Here is a 19,403-nt window from a genome sequence, read left to right as displayed (position 1 = left end):
CTGTGATGCTGTTTCCCTGTTCCAGGCTATGGCTTTGTGGATTTTGACAGCCCTTCTGCAGCACAGAAGGCTGTGACTGCACTGAAAGCCAGCGGTGTACAGGCACAGATGGCAAAGGTAAGGCGCCACCCTGTCCTGTCCTCCAAGGGAGCCGTGAGCACCAGGCTCCCTGTGCCGAGGTCTCTAGGTGCCCAAGCACCAAGAAACAGATAGGCAAAAGCTACCTGCAAACCGGGCGTGGTGGCGCACGCTTGTAATCCCCATGCTTGGGAGGCTGAGACAGGAGGATCTCGCAGGTTCAAAGCCAGCCTTAGCTAGCTTAAGAAACCCTGTTTCCAAATAAAATATAAAATAGGTCTGGGAGTATAGCTGGAGGAAGAAGGCCCTTGTGTTCCATCCCCAGTACCACAAAAAAAAAAAAAAAAAAAAAAAAAGGAAGAAAGAAAGAAAGAAAGAAAAAGAAAAAAGCTGCTTGCATCTAGACAGTCTGGACCTGGGTCCATTGAGCAACCCTGGCTGCCAAGGAAGAGTGTGTCCACTGTGGCAGGCAGCTCCATTCCTGCTGTTCTTCCCGTCGTTTTTGTATCAAGTTACTGTACCAAGTTATTATATGTATTGCAGCAGGTTATTGTCGTTTTTGTATCAAGTTACTGTACCAAGTTATTATATGTATTGCAGCAGGTTATTGTATGTATGGTGTGTTCCTCTCTTCGTGCCTCTCGCAGTCTCCCCTGCTCCCTGTTTCCGCCCCCAGAGATTGTGTAGTTTTATAACTGTCTCTGAAGATGCTAGTTAGTTGTGCAGCTCAGGCCTCAGTGTGGCCTCTTCCCAGCACAGGGTCCCTCTCCCAGCCTATCCTATCAGGGTGGGGAAGGGAAGCTGCTAGAGGAACAGACCTTTCCTCTTTCAGATCTGTCTGGAGCTGTGCTTTTCCTCTAGACCACTAGAGAATTAGAAGCTCTGCAGCAGTATTTTAAGTGGGATCATTCCTTTGCACCGTCAGGGACAGAGTGGCTGCTAAATTCTTTAAATACAGCTGTCTGGGGATGGTGCCTTTGCGTACTCTGCCCTCTGTGGGGCTCTCCCCCTCTTCCTTCGGGAGTGAAATCCTCTGGCTGCAGCTTGGGGATGCAGGAGCATTCAGGGTTCCCCAAGACCAGAGCATGCAGGGCTCATGGTGACCGCCAAGCTCCACTTCTGGCCCTCTCTGCCCTCTCTCCTCTTCCTGCTCGCCTTCCACCAGGGAGCGAACAGGCATTCCTGCTCTGAGGACCCAGCGTGGCCGGAAGAGGGGGAAGGGACTACTCAAAACAATCCAGCTGGGGGCTGGCCGGAGGACCCAGCCCCCAGGACTGCCTGGGGAGGCGGAGCTGCTCGGCCTGCTTCTTAAGGAGACAGTGAGACACCATCGAAGACTTGTATTCCAGGAATACACAGTACTAGAAATATTGAACTATTAAACCTGTTCTTTTCTTCCTGGATCCATTGCACAACTTATGGCAGTGGGACGAGGTACTACACACAGTTAAGGATTTCGTTGCTGTTTCTTTGGGACCCATTCTGTTGTCTCTTTTCTAAGAGTGAGAGGGGATAGAGATGTGAGCCTCATTTCCCCTTTTTTTTTCTGTAGCAACAGGAGCAGGACCCCACAAACTTATACATCTCAAACCTCCCACTGTCGATGGATGAACAGGAACTGGAGGGAATGCTGAAACCCTTTGGTCAAGTCATCTCCACCCGGATCCTTCGCGACGCCAGCGGGGCCAGCCGAGGGGTTGGCTTTGCACGGTAAGGAATGGCAAGGGTGAGACACGGTGAAGTCAATAAAGCTTGTCACTGAGGAAGCCACCAAAAAGTCTGTGCTGCCAGGCGTGGTGGCACACCCTTGGAATCCCAGTACTTGGGAGGCTGAGACAGGAGGATCGCACAGGTTTGAAGCCAGCCTCAGCTACTTAGTGAGGCTCTCAGCAACTTAGTGAGACTCTGTTTCCAAATAAAATATATTAAAAAAAAAAAAAAAACAGGTCTGGGCATGTACCCTGGAAGTAGAAAGCCCCTAAATTCCATCCCCAGTATAACAAAAACAAAAACAAAAGTCTGTGCTTCTCTCTAAGGGAACACACCGTTGGTCAAATATATTTGAAAGTGAGCTGGGCAAGGTGGTATACATCTGTAATCCTAGTATTTGGGAGGCCAAGACATGAGGATTTCAGGTTCAAGGCCAGCCTCAGCAACTTAGCAAGACCCTCAACAAGTTAGTTAAGACCCTGTTTCAAAATAAAAAATAAGAAATGGGGTTGGGGGTATAGCTCAGAGGTAGAATGCCCCTGGGTTTAATCCTGGATACCCTAAGACACAGACACACACACACACACACAGACACACACACACACACACGTGCGTGTACTACAGTAAATCACAAATTTAATATATCTGTATACATATTAAGTGCTGGAAAGACACTCAGGACTTTGCACATACTAGGCAGGTGATCTACCACTGAGCTAGTCCAAAAGTTTATTTTATGTTTTTTAAATATTTTTTGCAGAAGACGGGCATGGTGGTGCATGCTTGTAATCCCAGCATTCGGGACACTTTTTTTTTTTTTTTTTATGGGTCTGGGGATGGAACCCAGGGGCATTCGACCTCCGAGCTACACCCCCTGCCCTATTTTTTATTCTTTATTTTGAAACCAGGTCTTACTTAGTTGCAGAGGGCCTCACTAAGTAGCTGAGGCTGTCCATGAACCGTGATCCTCCAGTCTCAGCCTCCCGAATGTTGGTATTACAAGCATGCGCCACCACGCCCAGGTAGCCTCAGCTACTTAGTGAGGCCCTCTGCAACTTAGTGAGACCCTGTTTCAAAATAAAGAATTAAAAACAGAGCGAGGGATGTAGATCGGAGATCAAATGCCTCTGGGTTCCATCCCCAGACCCCCCCTCGAAAAAAATTGCAGAACTGGGAAATGAACCCAGGGGCATTCTACCTTCAAGCTACACCTCCAGCCCTATCTTTTTATTCTTTATTTTGAAACAGAGTCTCACTAAGTTGTGGAGGGCCTCACTAAGTAGCTGAGACTGACTGCCAACTGTAATCCTCTTGTCTCAGCCTCCCAAGTATTACAAGTGTGGGATTACAAGCATGCACCACCATGCCTGGCTCTATTTTATTTTTTTATTTGGAAGCAGGGTCTCATTAAGTTGCGGAAGGCCTCAGGATTCTATGTATATTTATAGATAACTAAGTAGTTTCTCATCCTGTTATTTCATTTAATCTTTATAACAATTCCATAACCCCATGAGATAAATATATTCCCCCTTTTGTATTAATGAAGAAAGTAAGCCGGACACGGTGGTGCACGCTTGTAATCCCAGTACTTGGAAGGCTTAAACAGGTGGATCTGGGTTCATGGCCAGCCTCAGCTATTTAGTAAGGCCCTCCACAACTTAGTGAGACTCTGTTTCAAAATCAAGAATTAAATAATCGGGCTGGGGGTCTAGCTCAGAGTTAGAATGCCCCTGGGTTCCATCCCCAACACCACAAAAAAAAGAAAAAAAGAAATAAGTGAAGAAAGTGAATTCCACAGTTTAAAGTGAATTACCCAGGGTTTCACAGTAGAGACCTAGTCCTTTTGGCTTCAAGATCGGGAGGATAACATGGAAACTTTGATGTATGTACCTTTTCAGAACTGTTGGGAGACCTACATTTTATTTTATTTTATTTTATTTTATTTTATTTTGTGTGGTACTGGGGGTGGAACCCAGGGGCTTTCTACCTTTGGGCTATACTCCCAGACCTATTTTATATTTTATTTGAAACAGGGTCTCACTAAGTTGCTGAGAGCCTCACTAAGTAGCTGAGGCTGGCTTCGAACCTGTGTGATCCACCTGTCTTAGCCTCCCAAGCATGAGAATTACAAATGTATGCCACCAAGCCTGGCTTATTTTTATTTTGAAACAGAGTCTTGCTAGGTTGTTGAAAGTCTCACTACTTAGCCAGGCGTGGTGGCGCACTCTTGTAACCCCCGCGCTTGGGAGACTGAGACAGGAGGATCGCGCGGGTTCAAAGCCAGCCTCAGCTACTTAGTGAGGCTCTCAGCAATTTAGTGAGACCCTGTTTCCAAATAAAATATAAAAAAGGTCTAGGAGTATAGCCCAGAGGTAGAAAGCCTCTGGGTTCCACCTCCAGTACCACCAAAAAACAAAAAGAAAGTCTCACTACTTGCTGAGGCTGTCCTTGAACTTGTGATCCTCCTATCTCAGTCTCCCAACAGGCATACACCACCATGCTTGGCTCCCAATTGTATTTCTTACCTGGAAACAGTGTCTTGCCAAATTGCAGAGGGCCTCGCCAAGTTGTGGGGCCTGGCTCCACACCTGCCATCTGAAGATTGATTTAGACGGATGATTTTCTTGTTTTTCTTGGAGCTGTAGTGTCCAGGGTGCCCTCTTCTGGACTGAGGTGTCATTGCTGTTAGGTTTCAGCCTCCCCTAACCCACTTAATCCTAGTACTTGGAAAGCTGAGGCAGCGGGATCACAGGTTTGAGAACAGCCTCGACCACTTAACAAGACTTAGTGACCTAGTGAGACTGTTTCGACACAAAAAATAAGCGAGATATGATGGACCATGCCTCTAATCCCAGTACTTGGGAGGCTGAGACAGGAGGATTGCAGGTTGGAGCCTCAGCAAGACTGAGTCCAAGGGCATTCTGCCTCTGAACTACACCTCCAGCCCTAATTTTTATTCTTTATTTTGAAACAGGGTCTCCCTATGTTGCAGAGGGCCTCACTAAGTAGCTGAGGCTGGCCGTGAACCTGTGATCCTCCTGTCTCAGCCTCCCAAACATGTTCTACTACCCCCAGCAGACTTTAGCCCTTAGCACTCAAACAAAATAATTCTTTTTATTCTAAGCTTGTGTTTGACAAGGGATTCTCTTGCCTTATTATTAATTAATTAATTTATTTATTTTTGTAGAACTAAGGATGGAACCCAGGGGCTTCTACCTTTATTCTACACCCCCTGACCTATTTTTTATTCTTTATTTTGTTTGTTTGTTTGTTTGGTGGTACTGGGGTTCCTGGAAGCCCTTCTACTTCCGGGCTACACTCCCAGACATACTTTTTGTATTTTTATTTGGAAACAGGGTCTCTTAAGCCAGCACAGCTGGCTTTGAACCTGTGGGATCCTCCTGTCTCAGCCGCCCAAGCGTGAGGATTACAAGCGTGCACCACCACGCCTGGCTTTATTCTTTATTTTGAAACCGGGTCTCACTGAGTTGCATAGGGCCTCACTAAGTAGTTGAGGCTGTCTGTGAACTACAATCCTCCAGTCTCAGCCTCCCAAATGTTGGTATTAGAAGTGTGCACCACCATTCCTGGCTCTCTTGCCTTTTTTTAAGTTTGAAAACTCCTGGATTAAGTAATGTGAACATCTTTCTTTCTTTCTTTTTTTTTTTTTTTTTTTTGCGGTACTGAGGTTGGTGGAACCCAGGGGCATTCTACCTTTGAGCTACACTCCCAGCCCTATAGACCTATTATTATTATTGTTATTATTATTATCATTATTATTTTTTAGGGGGGCAGTACTGGGGTTGGAACCCAGGGGCATTCTACCTCCAAACTACACCCCGGTCTTATTTTTAGTCTTTTTTGTTTTTTGAAACCAGGTCTCACTGAGTTGCAGAGGGCCTCACAAAGTAGCTGAGGCTGTCCGCGAACCGCGAGCCTCCGGTCTCAGCCTCCCGAGTGCTGGGATTACAAGCGCGCGCCACCAGCTTGTCTTGGAACATCCTTTTGGTGTTGCAGTTTTATCTGTCTTACCTGCTCCATGGATAATCTCTAAGCCAAGTGTTTAAGACTTTGGAAGTAAGAAATAGGTCCTTTTCCTAGCAGGCTCAATCTTAGTAGAACACTTGCTGGCAAGCCCAGGTATGACTGCAGAGGAATTCCCAAGCTCTGATCACTTTCTTCTTCCTAAACTTTGTTGTTGTTTTGTAGTTCTGGGGATTGGACCCAGTGGTGGGTGTGCTACCACTGAGCTGCATCCCGACCCTTTATCTTTATCTTTGTCTCTTCCTTCCTTCTCCTTCTTCTCCTTCCTTCTCCTTCTCCTCCTTCTCCTTCTCCTTCTTCTCCTTCTCCTCCTTCTCCTTCTCCTTCTCCTCCTTCTCCTTCTCCTTCTTCTCCTTCTCCTCCTCCTTCTTCTTCTCCTTCTCCTTCCTTCTCCTTCTTCTCCTTCCTTCTCCTCCTTCTTCTCCTCCTTCTCCTCCTTCTTCTCCTCCTTCTCCTTCTCCTCCTTCTCCTTCCTTCTCCTTCTCCTCCTTCTCCTTCTCCTTCCTTCTTCTTTTTCTCCTTCTCCTCCTTCTCCTTCTCCTTCTCCTTTTCTGTCTCCTTCTCCTCCTTCTCCTTCTTCTCCTTCTCCTTCTCCTTCTCCTTTTCCGTCTCCTTCCTTCTCCTTCTCCTTCTCCTCCTTCTTCTCCTTCCTTCTCCTTCTCCTTCCTTCTCCTCCTTCCTTCTCCTTCCTTCTCTTTCTTCTCCTTCTTCCTTCTCCTTCTCCTTCTCCTTCTCCTTCTCCTTCTCCTTCTCCTCCTTCTTCTCCTTCTCCTTCTCCTTCTCCTCCTTCTCCTTCCTTCTCCTTCTCCTCCTTCTCCTTCTCCTTCCTTCTTTTTCTCCTTCTCCTTCCTTCTCCTTCTCCTTCTTCTTTTTGTGTTTTCCTGACTGTATCTCACTAAATTGCTCAGGCTGGCCTTGAATTTAGGATTCTTCTGTCCCAGCCTCCCAAGTTTACAGGTCAGCATGGCATCCTCCTGTGCTTGCTTGTCTTTTTGTGGCAGTGGGGATTGAACGCAGAGGCATTCTATTTCCAAGCTATACCTCCACCCCTATGTCATTTTATTTTTATTTATTTCATTTTAGGCACTAGGGCTTGAACCCAGAGACATTCTAACTCTGAGCCATACCCCAGCACTATTTCATTTTTTATTGTGAAACAAGGTGTCCCTAGGTCACTGAGAGCCTCCCCACATCGCTGAGGCTGTCCTCACGCCTGCGGCCCTCCCGTCAGCCTCCCACAGGCTGGGATCACAGGTGTGCCCGCCACTCCCGCTTCCTCCAATCATCATCATCATCTTCTTTTTTTCTTTTTTTCTTTCTTTCATTCTTTCTTTCCTTTTCTTTTTCTTTTTTTTTTTTTTAGTATTAGGGATGGAATTCAAGGGCATTCTACCTCCAAGCTATAACTCCAGTCTTTTTAAATTAATTAATTAATTATTGTTTTGCAGTACTGGGGATGAAACTCAGGGGCATTCTACCTCTGAACTATGCCGCCAGCCCTATTTTTTATTCTTTATTTTGAAACAGGTTCTCACTGAGTTGCAAAGGGCCTCACTAAGTAGGTGAGGCTGTCTACAAACTGCAATCCTCCTGTCTCAGCCTCCCGAATGCTGAGATTATAAGCGTGTGCCACCATGCACCACCACGCCTGGCCTAGCTTTTATTCTTCATTTTGAAACAGGGTCTCACTAAGTTGTGGAGGGCCTCACTAAGTAGCTGAGGCTGGCCTCAAACCTGCAATCTTTTTGTCTCAGCCTCCCAAGTACTGGGATTACAAGTGTTGCCACCACGCCCAGCTGAAATATTAAAATTTTGAATACTTGCATTACTTGAGTTTCCTCTGCAGGAGCCATTGGAAAGAACCTTCAGGATATGGTGGGTTGCCTCTTAAAGACACCTTAAAAATGTATGGCAGCAGGGCGTGGTGGCACATGCTTGTAATCTCAGAATTCTGGAGGCTGAGACCAGAGGATAACGGTTCACGGACAGCCTCAGCTACTTTGCAAGGCCCTTAACAACTCAGTGAGACTCTGTTTCTTTTTTTTTATTTTATTTTATTGGTGCACTGTATTCATACATCATAGTGGGATACAAACTTTTGTAGACATACATGCACACATCGCCCAGTCAGCCCCCACTCGATCCCTACCCCATTCTCTCCCCATCCCTCCTTCCCATGCTTGGCTTAGTGGTTGACATGTAGTATTATAGCAATTTATCCAAAATTAAAAATGATAATTTCACATAACAGTTTCATTTGTCTGATACCAAGCTTTTGATGACTTAAAGATAACATTTCAATATTTCTTTTTGCTTTCTTTCTTACCAGAGAATATTTTTTTTCTATTTTTTTAGGTGAAACTATCATATATTTATATATTTATTTTTCAGGAAAAAAAATCTATCCTAATATGGAATATGGACTCTAGATACCCAAAACGATCTTGAAAAAGAACAAAGCTAGAAGATATATATTTTCTGATTTCAAACCATATAAAGCTACAATAATTGAAACAGTGTAGTACTGTTCTAAAGGCAGATATATAAACCATTGGAGTTAAATAAAAGCCTAGAGCTAAATTCTTCCCTATATTGTCAAGTTATTTTTGACAAGGTTTCCACGAACATTTGGTGGTGGAAATAATAATCTTTTAACTAAATATTGTTGAAAAATAATACTTACATGGAAAAGAATAAAATTGGACCCTTACCTTATCCCATATACAAATATTAACTCAAAATAGATAAAAGACCTAAATATAAATCTTAAGACTATAAACTTTTAGAAGAAAATCTGGGTCATAAAACCTCACAACATTGAAATTGGCAGTGATTTCTTGGATGTGATTTCAATGACACAGGCAACAGAAGAGTATACAAACTCCCTAAAAAATAAAAAAAATATTGTATATCCAAAGACAATATAAACAGAGTTAAAATTTACTAATAGAATGGGATAAAATATTTCCAAATGCTATATCTGAAGGTATATTAATATTCCAACTAGACATCCTAAAAATTAACAACAATAAAGGCAAACAATACAATTTAGAGATAGGTAAAAGACTAACATAAATAATGAATCTCCACAGATAACCAATCTTAGTTGTCTGTTGGATGGAAAATCTTGTTTCTCTGGTTCTGGTGTGTGTTACCTATTTCTTCTTTGTAGTTCATCTCTTTGAGTATTTTCTCTAGCGCTGGTTTTGAAGACATAAATTCCTTCAGTTTCTGTTTGTCATGGAAGCTTCTTATTTTTCCATCTAATTTGATAGAAAGTTTTGCTGGGTAGGGAATTTTTGGCTGGAAGTTGTTTTCTTTCAGAGTTTGGAGTATGTTACTCCAAGCCCTTCTGGCTCTCATGACTTGGTTTGGGAAGTCTGGAGTGATTCTAATTGGTTTGCCTCTGAATGTCACTTGGTCCTTTGTTTTTGTTGCCTTTAAGATTCTCTGCTTGAGGTCTGGATCAGTCCACTGAGTAGCCAGGCCACTACTGGGACCATCAAGAGTGGGATTGGTACTTGCAACGCAGCATGCACAGAGAAATATCGCAGAAAATATAAATCATACGCTTCTCTTAATCAGCAATAACTAGGAGGATAAGGGCAACAGGAAGAGGTTGAGCTATAGAAAGGGCCCTATAGTGAAGCAACTAATGTGACCAATCAGAGGGTATGTAATACTGGAGGACGGAGCCTCTTTAAAACGCAGGAGGTACATAAACAAATGTATCAAAGTAAATCACCAAAGAAGTGTGGGATGGAGGGAGGGGGAGGGAATGGGATGGGGGCTGGAGGAGGGCTAATTGGATGATGTGTGCTTGTATATCCTCTCAAGTCTTGTACTCCAATGTGATTGATATATGACTACAATGCACCAATTTAAAAAATAAATTAATAAAAAAAAAAAGATTCTCTGCTTGGCTTCCACATTGGTCATTTTGACAATTATGTGGCGTGGGGATCCTCTTCTCCAATCCTGTCAAAAGGGAGTTCTATAAGTTTCCTGGACCTGTGTATCAACCTCTTGCTCTATGTTTGGAAAATTTTCTGCTATTACTTCCTTGAAGAGATTGTTAATCCCTTTGGTTTTACTTTCTTTTCCCTCCTCTATTCCAATTATTCTTAGATTAGCTCTCTTAAGATGGGCCCATATTTCTTCAATATCAGATTCCTGCTGTTGGATATTTTTTTCTAGATTAGAAACTATGCGTTCATTTTTGGAATGATCATCTTCTAAGAGCGAGATTCTGTTCTCCATGTGGTCTAATCGGTTGTTTGTGCTTTGAATTGAGACCTTTACTTCATTAATTGCATCCTTTATCTCTTTTTGGCTCTCTCTGAATTCTTTTTGAAGCACCTCTATTATTTCTACAGTTATTTTCCTGATTTGATCTTCTAGAAATCTCTGATTTTCTGTTTTATCGGGTTCTGATGTTGTGGGGTTGTGGGCATTTATTGCTCCAGTATTATTCCTCTTTCCCATGATTTCGGAAGTTTGTGCCTTCTCTGGGTTCTTCCCTTGGGTCACTATGACTTCGCTTAAGGTGCTGTGGATCTCGAGTCTGCAGTATCTCAGACCCCACTACTCCTTTGCTGGGTTGTATCACAGAGTCTCCGACCCAGGGAGTCGATAGAGGCTGCTTTAGACTGTGGGGGGTGCCAGGTTGCACGTTCTCCTATGGTGTGATATCTCTGCCACCGCCACTCCCCCACTGGGTCAAGTCCCAGGGAGTACAGTACTGGGATTTCTCCTCTGGGGCCCGCAGTTTGACTCACTGTTCTTGAGTACGCAGATGTAGCTGTACTGGACTCGGTTAATTTCTTGCTGCTGCCGCCAGTGGCAATATGGCGCCGCTGCCATGCCCTCGGCCGTGAGGCTGGCGTATTTTTTCTTCTCTGGTTTTGAGTTCCACTTTGAGTCCCTGCACCGTGTGCTGAGCTCAGCCACTGGGAGCTTTAGATGCTCCCTGCACCGAAAGATCCCGCCTGTCTGTTCCGCAGCGGCTCATCTCGGCTTGCTGTAGCCATCCGGTGAATTCACCGCTGCCGCCGGCAATATGGCGCTGCTGCCGCGTCCTCGGGCGTGAGGCCAGTGTATCTCCTCTGTGGCTCTGAGCTCTGTTCTCAGTCCGCTTTCTCTCTGGAGCCTGGTGATTTTTTTGTTTCTCTGCTGATGGTGTTTTCTGGCTATGAAAGGCGTTGATTTTGTGGTAATGGAGATTGGTTGTTAGCGGGGCTCTTAAGCCCCGCTTTTCTCGGTCGCCATCTTTGGATGCATGTTTTAAAATTCGAGACTCTGTTTCTAAAAAAATAAGGACTATAAAAAAAAAAAGAGTCAAGCATGGTGGCACACGCTTGTAAGCCCATCGTTTGGGAGGCTGAAACAGGAAGATCTGGGTTCGCAGCCTGCCTCAGCTGCTTAGTGAAGCCCTTTGCAACTCAGTGAGATCCTGTTTCGAAATAAAGAATAATAAATAGGGCTGGGGGTGTAGCTCAGAGGTAGAATGCCCCTGGGTTCCATTCCCAATACCACCAAAAAAAAAAGTTTGGCAAAAGCTGCTTTTCTGTTGTTATAGTTTTTGAGCATTTGTAGGGCTTGGAACTCAGGGCTTTTACTTTTTTTTTTTTGCAATACTGGGGATTGAACCTAGGGGATTGTACCTTCTAGCTCTACCCCAGCCCTATTTTGTATTCTTTATTTTGAAACAGGGTCTCACTAAGTTGGGGAGGGCCTCACTAAGTAGTTGAGGCTGGCCTCAAACTTGCAATCCTCCCAAGTACTGGGATTACAAGTATGCACCACCACCTCCAGCTTAGGGCTTTCTTTTTGAGTTATAGAGAGCACAGATCTTGGAGAAGCTAGAGCCTCACCCTCTTGTGTTCCTTAGGATGGAGTCCACAGAGAAGTGCGAAGCCATCATCACTCACTTTAATGGAAAATACATTAAGACACCGCCTGGAGTACCAGGTGAGGCATCTGCGAATCGGGCTGAGCCCCGGTCGCTCCGCCCCTCAGTGTCTGGAGGTCTCGGCGAGGAGGGACTCAGCTGCCCGCCTGCTCTCTCTCTCGCCAGCCCCATCAGATCCCTTGCTGTGTAAATTTGCTGATGGCGGGCCAAAGAAACGACAGAACCAAGGGAAGTTTGTGCATAATGGACGGGCCTGGCCCAGGAGTGGAGATATGGTGAGAGAGCCTGCGGGGACACCGGAGCACGGGGCAGTACAGCGGGATGGAGCTCACCGTGGCGTGGTTTCTGAGTGCGGGGGGCTGGCCTGACAGCTCCAGTGTGCAACTGAGAAGTGCCGGCTGGGGAACACACTCCTCAGGGTGGGCCTGCATGAGCTCTGCAGCCTGTGCAGCCGCAGTGGGAACTGTCCAGTCCTAAATTGATCGTTTGAACTAAATACATCCCAGCCTTGGCATTCTGGGCTTGCTCTTGTGCTTACCCAAGGGCTCACAATTTAAATGTCGCTTTCTTTCTAGGGTGGTATGGCCTTGACCTATGACCCCACCACAGCTCTTCAGAATGGGTAAGGGTATTTTATATAATCCAGCTATCTGAAAATGGCCTGTGCCCAGGCACTTGAATGTTCATCTTAATTTTCACATAGCAGTTGGTAGGAAGTGAGGAAGTAGCTGATTTTATCAGGGGGCCTTGTGGTTTCCTAGTTTTTTTTTTTTTTTTTTTGTTTTTTTTTTTTTTTTGCAGTACTGGGATGGAACCCAGGGGCATTCTACCTCTGTTCTACACCAGCCCTGTTTTGTATTCTTTATTTTGAAACAGGATCTCACTGAGTTGCAAAGGGCCTCAGTGATTCTGGGACTTTTTAATGAATGAGGTTCTTTCTTACAGATTTTACCCAACCCCTTACAACATCACGGCCGGCAGGATGCTCGCCCAATCTGCACTCTCCCCATATCTCCCATCTCCTGTGTCTTCCTATCAGGTATGTTCATACCCAAAAGGAGCATAGTGGCTTTTCCATATCATGTGTTTTAGATAAATAAATATAAAGCTAGAAACAACTTGTTTTTAATTTTATTTATTTATTTTTTATTATTATTATCTTTTTTTTTTTTGCAGTACTGGGAATTGAAACCAGGGGCTTTTTTTTTTTTTTTTTTTTGGAGTGCTAGGGATTGAACTCAGAGTAATTCTACCTCCGAGCTACACCCCAGCCCTAATATTTTATTCTTTATCTTGAAACAAGTCTCACTGAGTTGCAAAGGGGCTCACTAAGTAGCTGAGGCTGTCTGCAAATCATGGTCCTCCGGTCTTAGCCTCTTGAACGCTGGGATTACAAGCGTGAGCCACCATGCCCCCGGCACTAGTGATTCTTTTTTTTTTTTTTTTTTTTTTGGTACTGGGGATGGAACCCAGGGGCATTCTACCTCCAAGTGACACCCCAGCCCTATTTTTTAGTCTTTATTTTGAAACAGGGTTGCAAAGGACCTAAGTAGTAGCTGAGGCTGTCTGTGAACCGTGATCCTCTTGTCTCAGCCTCCTGAATGCTGGGATTACAAGTGTATGCAACCACGTTCAGCTCCTGGGATCCTTTTTGTTTTTGTTTTTTATTTTGTTTTGGTACTGAGGATGGAATCCAGGGGCATTCTACTGAGCTACACCCCTAGCCCTATTTTTTTTTATTCTTTATTTTAAAACAGGGTCTCACTGAGTTGCAGAGAGCCTCACTAAGTAGCTGAGGCTGTCTACGAACCGCAATCCTCCTGTCTCAGCCTCCCGAATGCTGGGATTACAAGCATGCGCCACCACGCCCTGCTTATTTTTTTGTTATTTTCTGTGTTTTTTTTTTGTTTGTTTGTTTGTTTTTTTGTGGTACTGGGAGTGGAACTCGGGGCTTTCTATCTCTGGGCTGTACTCCCAGACCTATTTTATACTTTATTTGGAAACAGGATCTCACTAAGTTGTTGAGAGCCTCACTAAGTAGCTGAGGCTGGCTTCGAACCTGTGCGATCCTCCTGTCTCAGCCTCCCAAGCACGGGGATTACAAGCGTGCGCCACCACGCCCAGCTATTTTTTGTTATTTTGAAGCAAAGTCTCTTTAGGTTGATGAGGCTGTCCTGAAACCTGTGATCCTCTTGTCTCAGCCTCTCAAGTACTGGGATTACAGATATGCCCCACCATGCTCAGCTCTTTTCTTTTCTTTTTTTTTCCCCCCTTTGGTGGTGCTGGGGATGGAACCCAGAGGCCTTCTACCTCTGAGCTATACCTCCAGACCTATTTTATGTTTTATTTGGAAACAGGATCTCACTAATTTGCTGAGAGCCCCAGTAAGCTGCTGAGGTTGCTTTTGAACTTACATGAGCCTCCTGTCTCATCCTCCCAAGCGCTGGGATTACAAGCGTGTGCCACTATGCCTGGCTTTTGCTAGTGGTTTTTTTTGTTGTTGTTGTTTTTGTTTTTATGGTGGTACTGGCTTCCTGGAAACCCTTCTACTTCCGAGCAATACTCCCAGACCCATTTTTATACTTTTTTATTTGGAAACAGGGTCTCAAGCCAGTATAGCTGGCTTCGAACCTGCGCGATCCTCCTGTCTCTGCCTCCCAAGCATGGAGATTACAAGCGTGCGCCACCACGCCTGGCTTGCTAGTGTTTTTAAACAGCTTATTTTTGGCCAGGCGTGTTGGCAAACAGAATTAATAAAAGTTAAAAGCAACCCAAAATTCACTCTGTCTTCCTTCTATATTAGTCTCACAGGATTGTTGCAAGGATTGACAATGTGAAAATAGCTGGGCATAGTGATTTACACTTGTAATCCCAGTACTTGGGAGGCTGAGACAGGAAGATCACAGTTTCATAGCCAGCCTCAGCTACTTAGTGAGACCTTGTTTCTAAACAAAGAATAAAAAAATAGGACTGAGGCTGTAGCTTGGAAGTAAAATGCCCCTGGTTTCAATCCCTAGTACCGCAAAACAAACAAACAAAACAGTCACAGCCAGTTTATTCTTAATGTTTTTATATTCTGAGGGGGCATTTCAACTTTTGGGAGGCTTTGCTAAATTCTTGGATCGTTGAGCAGATGGTAATTTCCATGACAGTTAACATCTTTGTTTTTGCTTCAGAGAGTGACTCAGACGTCTCCTCTCCAGTTACCTGACCCATCCTGGATGCAGCCCCAGTCATACCTCATGCCGCCTTCAGTGAGTGTTCAGGAGTAGGCAGAAGTGAAAGAGGCAATTTGGTGTAAAAAAAAAAAGCGGGGAGCTTACATGGCAGGAGGTGTGGGTGTGAGTTCTGGCTCAGTCCCTGGTAGCCCAACTATCAGTCCTTAAACTCTGTGAGTTTGTTATTCTTAGACCAGGGACCAGGGTCCCTCCAGACTGGTATGGCTGTGTTACATAGCTGGGTTCCTGCTCACTGGGGTTCTAGATTTTTTTTGGGGGGGGTTCTGGGGATGGTACCCAGGGGCATTCTACCTCCAAGCTACACCCCTGCCCTGTTTTTTATTTTTTATTTTGAAACAGGGTCTCACTAAGTAGCTGAGGCTGACCATGAACCCGCAATCCTCCTGTCTCAGCCTTCCAAATGCTGGGATTACAAGCGTGCGCCACCATGCCCGGTTCCCAGGGTTTTATTTTATTTATTTATTTATTTTTATTATTATTATTATTATTTTTTGGTGGTACTGGGGTTCCTGGAAGCCCTTCTACCTCCGGGCTACACTCCCAGACCTATTTTTACATTTTTATTTGGAAACAGGGTCTCCTAAGCCAGCGCGCACGGCTGGCTTTGAACCTGCGCGATCCTCCTGTCTCTGCCTCCCAAGCGCGGGGATTACAAGCGTGCGCCCGGCCATTTCCAGGATTTTAAAATGTGTGTCTTCGCCGGACATGGTGGCGCACGCTTGTAATCCCCGCGCTTGGGAGGCTGAGACAGGAGGATCGCACAGGTTCAAAGCCAGCCTCAGCTACTTAGTGAGGCTCTCAGCAACTTAGTGAGACCCTGTTTCAAAATAAAATATAAAATAGGTCTGGGAGTATAGCCCGGAGGTAGAAAGCCTCTGGGTTCCACCCCCAGTACCACACACACACACACAAAATAAATAAATAAATAAATAAATAAATAAATAAATAAATAAATAAATAAATAAATGAATGTATGTGTGTCTTTGAGCCGGGCATGGTGGCGCACAGATTCCCAGCACTTGGGAGGCTGAGACAGAAGGATTGCATAGGTTTGAAGCCAGCCTTAGCTACTGAGTGAGGCTCTCGGTAACTTAGTGAGATCCTGTTTCCAAATAAAGTATAAAATAGGGCTGGGAGTATAGCCCCGGGGTAGAAAAGCCCCTGGGTTCCACCCCAAGTACCACCACCACCAAAAAAAAAAAGTGTGTACAATGTTCTTGATGGCCGTCAGTCACTGACTTAAGGCCCCTCCCAGGATGCTGCCAGCTAACCCTTGTTCTGTGTTGTGTCTAGGGTTCAGTTCTGACACCGGGGATGGATCACCCCATTTCACTCCAGCCTGCCTCCATGATGGGACCCCTGACCCAGCAACTGGGCCACCTCTCACTCAGCAGCACAGGAACGGTAAATCCAGCTGTCATCATCATCATATTATTATTATTTTTTTTTTTTGTGAGTGTGTGGTACTGGATGGAACCCAGGGGCATTCTATCTCCAAGTGACACCCCCAGCCCTGTGCTTTAAATTTTGAAACAGAAGCCAGGAGTGGTGGTGCACGCTTGTAATCCCCGCACTTGGGAGGCTGAGACAGGAGGATCGCACAGGTTCAAAGCCAGCCTCAGCTACTTAGTGAGGCTCTCAGCAACTTAGTGAGACCCTGTTTCCAAATAAAATAGAAAATAGGTCTCGGAGTATAGCCCAGAGGTAGAAAAGCCTCTGGGTTCCACCCCCAGTACCACCAAAAAAAAAAATTTTTTTTTTGAAACAGAGTCTTACTCAGTTGCAAAGGACCTCAATTAGTGGCTGAGGCTGTCTGTGAACTGGGGTCCTCCAGTCTCAGCCTCCCGAATGCAGGAATTACAAACGTGCACCACCACACCTCGATGATGATGATGATGATGATGATGATGATGATGATGATGATTTCCTCCTACTCCTCCTCCTTGCCATGTGTGGTACTGGGTGTTGAACCCAGCAGCTGTGTACCTCCAAGCTACATCCCCAGACCTTTTTTTTTTCCTTTTTTCTTTTTTTTATTTTAGCAGAGTCTTGCTAGGTTGCTGAAAGCCTAAGTTGCTGAGGTTTAATTGGGCCTAAGGTACACCTGTCTCTGCCTCCTAAATACTGTGAGTATGGGTATGTGCCACCATGCCTGGCTAAAAGCCAGAATTTTTTTTATTTTTTATCTTTTTGCAGGCAGGTCTGAGGATGGAACCCAGAGGCATTTGACCTCGGAGCTACACCCCCTGCCCAATTTTTTTTTTTTATTCTTTATTTTGAAACCAAGTCTCACTGAGTTGCAGAGGGCCTCACTAAGTAGCTAAGGCTGTCCGTGAACCGCGATCCTCCGGTCTCAGCCTCCCAAATACTGGGATTACAAGCGTGCGCCACCATGCCCGGCTCAGATATTTCTTTTTTTTTTTTCTTCCTTTGAGGGACACATTAACTTTATTTATTTCCGGCTCAGATATTTCTGATATAAACTACAGAGCAAGGAGCCAGGCCTGGTGGCGCGCACTTGTAATCCCAACATTAGGGAGGCTCTTAAGCTAGCGCAGCTGGCTTTGAACCTGCGTGATCCTCCTGTCTCCGCCTCCCAAGCACGGGGATTACAAGCGTGCACCACCATGCCCGGCGACATTGGTATTTTTAAAAGGTCCTCAGGTGCTTTAGACATAGCCAAGAACCAGTGCTCAGAGCCTGTTGATATTCTCCATTCTAGTACATGCCATCAGCTGCAGCGATGCATGGAGCTTACATCTCTCAGTACACCCCTGTGCCTTCTTCTAGCGTTTCAGTTGAGGTAAGAGCATGATTTCTTTGGAGTGAGGGTGGGACAGTGACAGAGGAAGATTTTCCTTTCAGTGATGCTGATTCTGTGTTCACAAATGGCTGGTAGCTATATGAAGAATGTAGGAAGGAAAGAGTCTGTGTTCATTTTTTTTTTTTTTTTTTTTTTTTTTGCAGTACTGGGGATGGAACCCAGGGGCATTCTACTTCTGAACTTCACCTCCAGCCTATTTTTATTCTTTATTTTGAAACAGGGTCTCACTAAGTTGCAGAGGGCCTCACTAAGTAGCTGAGGCTGTCCGCGAACCTGGGATCCTCCCGTCTCAGCCTCCCGAGTGCTGGGCTTACAGGCGTGCTCCACCACGCCCGGCTGAGCCTGTGCTTGTTGAATGAGGCCCTTCCACACGCTGGGCTGGTAGTTAATGCCGGATGCCGCCTTGAACTCACCGTGTGCCCTGGGAAGGGGCCTCACTGCTGGAAGTGTGGAGCCGCTGCAGTATTTTCCAAAGTAGCTGCCCCATTTTATATCCCTTCCACTGGTGTGCTGCTGTGTGGGGATGGGGGGCTCTCAGCCTGGGGCGGGTTTTGGCTGCTTCAGTGGGAGGTGAGGAAATAAACACAAAGTGATTCTCCTCCCTGGCCCTGGCACAGGAGAGCGGTGGCCAACAGAGCCAAGCGGCAGTGGACGCGCCCTCAGACCACGGGGTCTGTTCTTTCCAGTTCAGCAAGTAATGGTGGTAAGAAGCTCATGCTGGGGGCAGGTGGAGAGGTGCCCAGCTAGGGTACGGCTCGGCGTGCCGAAGCCAGGCAGCTTCTCTTGTTTGCCGCACCCCTCCCACCCTCCCTGGCTCTTGCCCCCTTTACGATTCCCCTCCCTATCTTTGTTGAAAATAAATGAATTCTTGGAGATGCTCCCTGGCTCAAAAGGGCCGGTCGGATTACAGTGCATCTGTAGGCCGGGCTGAGGACCAACACTGGCCGTCATTTTTGCAGGCCCAGGCCTGGGAGAGTAAGTGCTCCTGTCCCATGCTGCTTCTCCACTGTTGATGGAGCCATCACTTCTCATGTGTGTTACATTCAAGGAGATCAAAGAGCTTTTTTTGTCTGTGTGATGCTGGAGATTGAACCCAGAGCCGTTCTATCTCTGAGCAACACCTCCAGCTCTATTTTATTTTTTTTGTTTTGAAATAGGTTCTTGCTAGGTTGCTAAGAGTCTCACTAAGTGGTTGAGGCTGCCCTTGCACCTGCGTGATCCTCCTGTCTCAGCCTCCTATCTACTAGGATTAGAAGTGTGGCCGGGAGTGGTGGCGCACGCTTGTAATCCCCACACTTGGGAGGCTGAGACAGGAGGATCGCACAGGTTCAAAGCCAGCCTCAGCTACTTAGTGAGGCTCTCAGCAACTTAGTGAGACCCTGTTTTCAAATAAAGTATAAAATAGGGCCGGGAGTATAGCCCGGAGGTAGAAAGCCACTAGGTTCCACCCCCAGTACCACCAAAACAACAACAACAACAAAAAGTGTGTGGTGTGATACCCGGCAAAAATTTTTTTTTTTCTTAGCTGGGCATGGTGGCACACACTTGTAATCCCAGTATGTGGGAGGCTGAGACAGGAGGAGGATCACAAGTTTGA

The 19,403-nt window shown here is 45.6% G+C and overlaps 1 protein-coding gene across 2 annotated transcripts in view; it reads left to right on the top strand.

Annotated features, from left to right (window-relative positions):
• Positions 1 to 18,504, top strand: part of RBMS2 (RNA binding motif single stranded interacting protein 2) — a gene marked incomplete at both ends in the record, with an annotated part of 40,294 nt that extends 21,790 nt beyond the window's left edge. Inside the window, 10 exons of one of the 2 annotated variants that reach the window (XM_080706466.1) lie at positions 26 to 117; positions 1,631 to 1,788; positions 11,723 to 11,802; positions 11,909 to 12,018; positions 12,319 to 12,365; positions 12,689 to 12,782; positions 14,920 to 14,997; positions 16,276 to 16,386; positions 17,705 to 17,785; positions 18,424 to 18,504. In XM_080706466.1, coding sequence (XP_080562592.1) covers positions 26 to 117; positions 1,631 to 1,788; positions 11,723 to 11,802; positions 11,909 to 12,018; positions 12,319 to 12,365; positions 12,689 to 12,782; positions 14,920 to 14,997; positions 16,276 to 16,386; positions 17,705 to 17,785; positions 18,424 to 18,504 — 932 coding nt within the window. The remainder of the gene's footprint in view (positions 1 to 25; positions 118 to 1,630; positions 1,789 to 11,722; positions 11,803 to 11,908; positions 12,019 to 12,318; positions 12,366 to 12,688; positions 12,783 to 14,919; positions 14,998 to 16,275; positions 16,387 to 17,704; positions 17,786 to 18,423) is intronic. The other variant, XM_080706467.1, reaches the window with a different exon arrangement.
• Between the last annotated feature and the right edge of the window lie 899 nt (positions 18,505 to 19,403).

The sequence above is a fragment of the Muscardinus avellanarius genome, assembly GCF_963383645.1.
Source record: "Muscardinus avellanarius genome assembly, chromosome: 11".
NCBI lineage: Eukaryota > Metazoa > Chordata > Mammalia > Rodentia > Gliridae > Muscardinus > Muscardinus avellanarius.
The sequence above is the reverse complement of the archived record's forward strand: the minus strand, read 5'-3'. Positions and strand labels throughout refer to the sequence as shown.